The 8079-nt window shown below is 42.2% G+C and overlaps 2 protein-coding genes across 3 annotated transcripts; both read right to left on the bottom strand.

Annotated features, from left to right (window-relative positions):
- Positions 1 to 261: 261 nt before the first annotated feature.
- Positions 262 to 4209, bottom strand: RB195_015600 (uncharacterized protein; the record flags this gene model as incomplete). Of its 2 annotated transcripts, XM_064206384.1 has the most annotated exons (4): positions 262 to 406; positions 487 to 630; positions 686 to 708; positions 4054 to 4209. In XM_064206384.1, 4 exons carry the CDS (start codon positions 4207 to 4209, stop codon positions 262 to 264), a joined length of 468 nt encoding a protein of 155 aa, XP_064062264.1. The 2 variants fall into 2 exon arrangements, with proteins under 2 accessions (XP_064062264.1, XP_064062265.1); XM_064206383.1 differs by lacking the exon at positions 4054 to 4209 and having other exon boundaries at positions 487 to 614; positions 686 to 691.
- A 3149-nt stretch (positions 4210 to 7358) lies between these two features.
- RB195_015599 (uncharacterized protein) lies at positions 7359 to 7818 on the bottom strand (the record flags this gene model as incomplete). Its single annotated transcript, XM_064206382.1, has 3 exons — positions 7359 to 7382; positions 7457 to 7609; positions 7735 to 7818. 3 exons carry the CDS (start codon positions 7816 to 7818, stop codon positions 7359 to 7361), a joined length of 261 nt encoding a protein of 86 aa, XP_064062263.1.
- Positions 7819 to 8079: the final 261 nt, after the last annotated feature.

Here is an 8079-nt window from a genome sequence, read left to right as displayed (position 1 = left end):
TTGGTAACTAAGACCTCCACAACAGCACTCTCAGTAATCTCAGGTACTTCACAATAGTTAAAACTGTTAAGACCAATCGACTAGGACTTTTGCATTCTAACATACGTGCTGCCATCTGTCTTTTTTTCACATTTGAGACTCAGAATCACCCGAAATATCTTGGAAAATATCGTATTTCCGCCCTTAGACCGAAAAAGCAGTCATAAAAAGGCATGGGCGAGGCAAACGCGAGAAAACTTAGTAGACTAGTTAGATAACTTGTTATTCCTTATCTCTTCTGCAATATGCCTCTCTTTTTGTGACGAGACTGTTCCAATACGTAGATTCGTTTTTGAAGTTCTTGTCTGATGGTGTTCGGCGAATGCCGAACCTCCTACCGTATCCGTTCACCGCAGTAAACCATATTCTAAAAAAGAATGGATGGGCAACACCTGACTGATTTTCAGTTGTTGTACGAACCGGGAATGTTGCTCCACTCTAACAAACCTTAGTATTAAATCACTGTATAATTTGGATCCACACTGCCAATAATACTTGTGTGTGCGTGAAAACAAGGCAAAAGGTAGGTAATTTTGTACATTTCGTAGATGCAATCGTTTTGATATAGCAGCGTGCTCCAAAAACCGAGAACTTCAATACAACGAGAAAGCTAGTGCAATAGGAGCTCATGGTGAGTTAAACGTACCAACATTCAGTTATGAGGATAAACTAGGACGTCCGCTTCATAATTTCGCAACTTCCATTCCATAAGCTTTAAAAATCAAGTCCTAAAACCCACTGCTTCGATCAATTGGTAGAAAATAGATTGTGAACGACATTCAAATATGCAGTACACTTGTCTCCTGCATAATTATGCATTTGTTTAAGTCTGGGAGTACAGGTTTCGCAACGGGTACACAGTCGATATCGAACACTCTGGGACAGCTAAAACTTCTACCTTTTTGGAGTAAGGCTTGTCCGAGAAGATAAGAACACTGAAGTGATGCATCGGATGGCCTCATTGCATGGGCCATGTACACGTTCATACACCCTTGAAATTGCATGAGACTGGCACATCACGAAGCTGATGATGTTGCCATCTTCCCACGTAGAGGTAGGGTTAGAGATGAAGATTACGAGTATGAGCGCTGTCACGCTGAACTTTTCCCAATTGTCCTAAAAACACCCTTGCCGATCTGATTTCCCAGTGAGGTACGTAACAACGTTTCACGTAAGCGAGAGCAGGAAAATTAAGAAGAACTGAGTCTATCGCTTACATATTTGGGATTCACACAACTAACATTTTCTTTTCGTCAATAGATTCAAACGTCGCCAATCCTCAGTGTTCCCTCAAACAGGAATGATTTGATTTTGAGTGTGTTGTTATCGCCAATCACCTTCTCCTATTTTTATGTTTATATTTCCAGTATGATAACATTTTCCTTTTTTACCCTAACAACTATTCGAAGCACTAGTATGCGCTGTTCTTATTTCGGAAGAAAGCCGATATTGACTCAGTGCTTCATAGAGTGCAGATGTACTTATTTAGATACTTAGATGGCGCTTCTTAACATAACGTTTAGGCTTCTAAGCATCTTTCTAGTCGTTTCTTTTTTTTTAAAGGTCCTATCGGTCATCTTTATTATGAATAAGAACGGTTTGCGAAGACTTCCAGTGGTGCATCTCTTTCTGAACAAAGCACGTCGTTTGCGCGGCTAGAACTACGTCCAGGTGATAGCCACCAGCCCTAACAAAGTCTGCAGAGCCTGTAAAATCGATGGCCGGGGGGAAATCAGGTTTCATTCCTTTTTCTTTTCTTTCATTTCTTATCGCAATTCGCACTTCCGGAAGAAAAATCAGTGGTGAAACTTTATCAGTGTTGATCATCTGGATTAACACACGAGTTGAGGAACAGAAAAGGTTCGAGTAGAACTTAGATGATGACGGTGTCTATTTCGCGACGAGAAGAGGTGCAAGCCCGTGCGTCTTCGCTCAGCAAAGCTGCTAGCAGAATATCATACTCGCGGAAATTGTTGCTGCACTTCTTTAGACTCGTTCTTCTTTGTGGTGCTTCCAGAATCTTCTTTTGTCTGTCTATCGAATTATCCTCCTGCAGAGCTTTTCAGTAGCTAGTATTTGTTTCTAACCCCTCAAGGATGCGATACATTCGAATCAGGCTTCAAAGTCTTTATTCTTTGCAGCAATTCTTTGATGATTTTCAAAATTCGGTCCACGTTTGTCGTGCGGCGTTTCGATGCACATTCCACACAGGCTCGCAGCCCTCCGAGTCTACGTTTGAGTCACGTTGATGTCCCCGGGACAAGGAGAAAGTATGACGAGTACGAGTATGCAATCGCTGTAAACGAATTCTTTCCTCCTTCGTTGAACAGATGGATCCTCTCCATCTTCTGCAGGAGTTCAATTTTTGCGTGGAGGAGACGGTGATCAGAACCACAAAAAAAGATGATACTACCGAAATGTCAAGTAGACGCAATCGCCGGTTGGTGAGTATGTGGTCGATCTCGTCACGGGTCTTGCCATTGAGCAATTCCCATGCAAACCGACGATAATCTCTCTTCATGAAAAGAGAATTCTCCAAAAAGAGGCGACATGTTGGACAACATCCCTACGAGACTATTACCATTTTATTCCAGTACCTGGCCCAAGTCTTGCGAACCAACATTCCTCCTCCGTGGCCTCTCTTAATTTTGCGTCGAAGTCTCCTACAACCAATTTTAAAGGACTTTCGTTGCGGTTCACTTATTCCAACCTCCCATAAAACGCTTCCAATTCGGATTCATCAGCTGCTGCCGGTGAGTAGTAGTTGATGATGCCGATGGATTTTTGGGGAAGACGGAGGCGAAGAATGGTTAGATGAGGTGACGAGATCTCGTTAGATGAGACTGACCACAGATGCGTGCACAACCAAAGCAACACCACCTACCTTTCTCTCCGCGATTCACTAACGACGTCATTCATCTGTCAGACGCAGCTCTTTCTGTTCTTGGTCTCTTGCCGAGCAATCACGCTCAATTTAATATGTTCTGCAGATCCGACAAGGCCATCTGAGTCAGCGTCCATGGACTTCAGTCCAGAATCAAAGACGTCCTAAGCAACCTGAGCCTTGATAGCTTCCCACCGATCGCCATACCGCCCAACATCTAAGATGGCAGTGCCTAATGTGCAAGGTACTGAGGTGGTGAAAGGCGATGCAGGACTGCAAGTAGACTTTTCCTTAAACCAAGCCGTACTTCCCAGACGAGCTTAGCTTTCACTATAGATCGTCGCCACCTATATGGATCAGGGACCCACTTTTGTTTTGCTCGCCAAGTTTTGCAAAAACAGTGGTGATTATTAGTAGTGGTCCGCTGTTTTTTCCTTGTTTTCCGATTCCGAGAAGCCGAAAGTTCGGAAGTGGCGAAGTATTTATTAATCTTGAGAGACCCTGCTAAAAGACGTACCTCCGCTGCTCATCGCAGTTCTATGCGCAGAGTCACATGCACGCCAATATGAGGCGATAAACCGTAACGGTAGTGGCAAATATAGGCCGCTGAAAAGTGTGGTATTTTTACGAAATTGGTTCATTGTGCGTTTTGCTACGACTTAGAAATGGGGACTGGAACGTCAGCTACACATTTTCATGGATATATGTTCGCTATGAATTACGACGACAAAGATCATCCGTTCAATATACATCAACGAGAGGATACCTGACCTGATTATACTTGATTATGCCAGCGATGATGATGATAATGGAGAAAAGCTATTATAATTCCTTTCCACAAGACGTCATCCGTCATGGATTGAAAGAACTATCGAGGAAACTCATTGCCATGTGTGTGCAACAGGTCGAGCGAATCAAACATCGCTAAGAAACAAAGTGTAACGAGCAAGCTGGCTATGGTTTTGACAGGTCCACGATTGAACAGGTGTCCATTATTGGGTGATTGTTGGGAATATGGCAGCGGTATTCAAAGCCAATAGAATTATCCATTTTGGACTTCAAATCCACCTTCAGCTCTCTTCATCGGGCCGTTTTCTTATGGCACTTTGCGCTTATGGACTACGGCTTACCACAAACGCTCGTTCGTCTAATTGATGATATGAAGGAACGAACAGCTGCTGTGGTTCGATCATCAGCAGATGTGCATCATCTTTTGAAGTGGTAACTGGAGTGAGACAAAAGGCAGTGGCAGAACCCTTTTTCTTAGGATTCGCCATCGATAACATCTGCAAAGATTCGTTGATCAGTGTCCTGCCAAGGTCGTTTTTAACACCATCAGAGTGACTCTTGACTGATCTCGAGTGCGCCGACGATGTTGTTATATTTGCGGGAAGCAGTGCGAAACTTCAGCATGTTGTCAACCTTGTATCGAAGTTGGCTGCAGCCCATGTATTGGATTTGGAAATGCAACCAGATGTGAGTCTCTTCTCTTCTCGAAATCAGGATAGAAGCAGTGTCGATCGAACTCATTGATGAGTATTGTTACTTAGGTTGCATGCTGAAGAATAACGGCAACTCTGAGAAAGATATTCAGCAAACATGCTCTAAGACACCTCTACATTTAACTTCTCAACGAAATGTCTGTGGTCGACCCCCAACGAAGTCAAGCTGTCAGGTCTACCTATCAGCAGTTGGCCTCATCATTATGTGCGGATCGGAGACTTGTGCAGCCTCGTCCACGGTGATGGAGAAGCTTGATTGCATAGAAAGGAAGCTGCTACATTAACATAGGACATGTCAACGAAGATCTTTATGCGGAAGTCGATTTGGTACCGGCGGATGACGCGTGAAAAGTTCCAATATCTTGCACTTCAAAACGTCAGGTTTCGCATGAAATGTATACGTATGGAATAGCGACGAACGGATCGATTCTGTGCAGGTTCTTGCTAATGGTTGGGAGAGTTGGGCAGAGTTATGCCCAAGGACTCCTTATTGACGACGAATAAACTCCATCAGCGCAAAAACCCACGGGTGAGTTACCTGCAGATTACTTTTTTACTGATGGATCCTACTCAGGTAATAAGAAAAATCTTTTTCCTAGAAGAATGAAAAACGATGATCTTTCCAGAAGAACCTTCTGTAAGAACTTTCTGTAAGAAGTTAACAGAACACGAAAACTCACCCAAGAAATCATATTGATTTGAGTTTATGTACGAAGAATTATTATTGAGTGAGCAACCAGAAACTTCTAGGAACTGTTGCTAGTTATATTTGGAAGCAATGTTGACTTAAGATACGTTGCTCGGCGTCTATAGTCATGACCGTTTATGACAACTCCAATCCTCCAATTTCCATCCATTCCAATGAAAAGAGTAACTGTTACCTCCACAAATGACCAGATAATGAATATTGACAAACCCTTATCCAAACTTGTACCAGTCAGCGTCACATAGTAAAGCGGCTCTCAACCTCAATGGATAACGCTTACGTTGGATTAGTCATCGGGAGCTCTTGCTGAGCTCAAGCCTGACGCCACCGCCCAGCCACGGTATGCGTTGCACCATGCGTCCTTGCGCGGGCGATGATGAGCGGGTAAGGTCCTCTCTTAGTGCTTTAGGCGGCGTGGGCTGTTATGTGCCGAGGATGCGAATTCGTTCCCCCTCCGCTGCCAAAGAACTTCAATCCTGGAAGGAAATCTTACAGTGTTGGTTGCCTACCGTTCAAAGTTCGTCATACACATACCATGCTAGCACAGCGCTCAGTTAAAGGCATGGTATCACGATTTTGACGTGGTGTAGAACCCATAGCGATTGCGTAGATTTGGTACCAGATTTCAGGACGCAGCGTGGTTTTGCTCTTTCTTCCTAATCGTCGTTCAAAGCTGAATAGGCTGGTTGGGCTAGGGACACAGACATGGGCACAGTCGTAGGAATGTGCACTCAGAGGCGCGTTCCTACGCATAAATCGCATAATCCTACGAACCAAAGCAGTTCTCACGTTGTTTTTTGCTTTGGGTTCAGCAATCTAATGCACGAAGTCTAAGCCTTCGCTATGGGTTCCCCTTCACGTCAAAATTATGATACAGTGTCTTTAATTGCATGGAGCAATAAGAGGAGGAAGAAGCATGAGGCAGCACTCCGATAATATAGAAAACGTGTTTTGAGAAGATTGAAAAGAACTTGGAACAGTTCTAGAAAAAATTAACTCAAATAAGGTTGCTACCATTGCTTCACTTAACGCTGCAATGTTCCGTGAAATGCAATGGTAGAACAGTTCATTCTTCACAATTTTTAACTTATCGCAATATCCAATTATCCCTCCTTTTAGTTTTCACATGTTCAAAAGAAAATAGCTGCTGTTATCATTTGATATAAATAAAGACGAGCAATTCTATGGGAACAGCTCAGAAAAAAACACCATTAACGAAGACATAACTTTATAATATGCAAAATTCAAACGTGTCGCATCCCATAAGCTGCTGTTCTAAATATACATGTGGATTGATTATCCATTGATAAAAATATGGTAAATATTCTCTTCATTTGTCATTTTTTCCCTAACTAAGTATACTATAAGAATGAAGGAAATAACCGATCATTTGTCTGAGTCGTTTAGATGCCGGTGGTGGTTTTGTTGACCAAATAGCTTGATTAGGTATATTCGTCGCTCATGCTGACTGCTTTCTGTTACTCACACATTGGTAAAAGCAAGGGTCGCAAGTGTTTTTCTTCTGATGTCGAGTAATGATGTAGAAACAAAGCTCCTTGATAAACCACACAATCCACGTAATGAAATGGTCGGAAGATGTAAGGCAACAGAACACACCTGTATCTGATGCTTATTCAGAGTGGACGTCCTCTGGTGGAACCTCATGTTTTCGCATCAGGCAGGATTCAAGAGTAAGTGACGTTCAAAGATATAATATTTTCAATCATAATCCATAGGGTGCCGGTAGAGTCCTCACCACGATCCTTTCCTGCATATATATCTGAATATCTGAATAATATAATATATCTGAATCATATCTGAATCCTCAGCAAAATCCGCGCAAAAATGTGAAGCTGATACACTTGAACGATGATTATTCAGAGTGGACGTCCTCTACTGGGACCCCGATTCTTCACATCCGATAGCTTTCAAGGGTAAGTGACGTTCGAATAGAAAAGGAACAGTACCAAATCTGTTGCTCTCTCGGAAAGATGTCTGATCACTGGAGTGCAGCGGCCATTAGACGAAAGGTGAGATAGTTCTTGTCGCCTCGGTCACCTGACCTCCTATACGCACACTTTACAAAAATAATTCAGTAATATCCAGTCGATTTAGGAAATTGAGTAGAGACATTGTGAAATAAAGACCAAGTTTGCTTGGAACCGAAGTGAACGGCGATGTTTTTGAGGCTAGCTGAGTATACAATTATAGAAATAGAGCATTATAGTTATGTGAAATTATCTGGCTTTTCCTAAATATAAAACAAGTTATGAAGGAGAACAATACTTCCGAGTAGCAAAACAAAATCATCTGGAAACTTCTCGCCTTCCACAGCATCGTCAGACTATTCGCTGAAGGGCCATTACGTTGAATTACTTTCTTGAACGATTGATACAATATGTTGAGAAAAAAAGAGATGGAGGATGGAGATAGGCGATTTTCAAATTGGCGAACGAAAGTGTAATTAATCGAATGGACCTGCAAAACGATATAATTATCAAAATAAGAGACAAAAACAACGTCAGCATTCTAATGTCTAGTCAAGCTCTGGAAAAAAGTTACAGAACGATAAATATAACTATCCAAATGTTAGTAGCTTACACCTTGTATGTTGTGAAAGAGGGGTTTTGAAGTCCTGATGTCCGCGCTAACGAAGTTGCCACGGGCACTGCTTGATGGACGAACATTCAATCTCGCTATAAAGCAAAAGAGAGGCAGCTAACACCATGACATATGAATATAATGCTATTGCAATGTGTTAATAAAGATAAATTAGTGATGAAAATTAGATATTGTTCGTGAGTTTAACATTTTTACATTTGGAGTACACACATTATCATCCGTACTCTAATATCTTCACCTGAACCACTCGCGCAAAACAACAGATTTTAGCTGGTTTTAAAAATCTCCATCGAGGTAACGGACACTTATGACACAGTGATAAATGG

The sequence above is a fragment of the Necator americanus genome, chromosome V, assembly GCF_031761385.1.
Source record: "Necator americanus strain Aroian chromosome V, whole genome shotgun sequence".
In the NCBI taxonomy this organism is placed as follows: domain Eukaryota; kingdom Metazoa; phylum Nematoda; class Chromadorea; order Rhabditida; family Ancylostomatidae; genus Necator; species Necator americanus.
The sequence above is the reverse complement of the archived record's forward strand: the minus strand, read 5'-3'. Positions and strand labels throughout refer to the sequence as shown.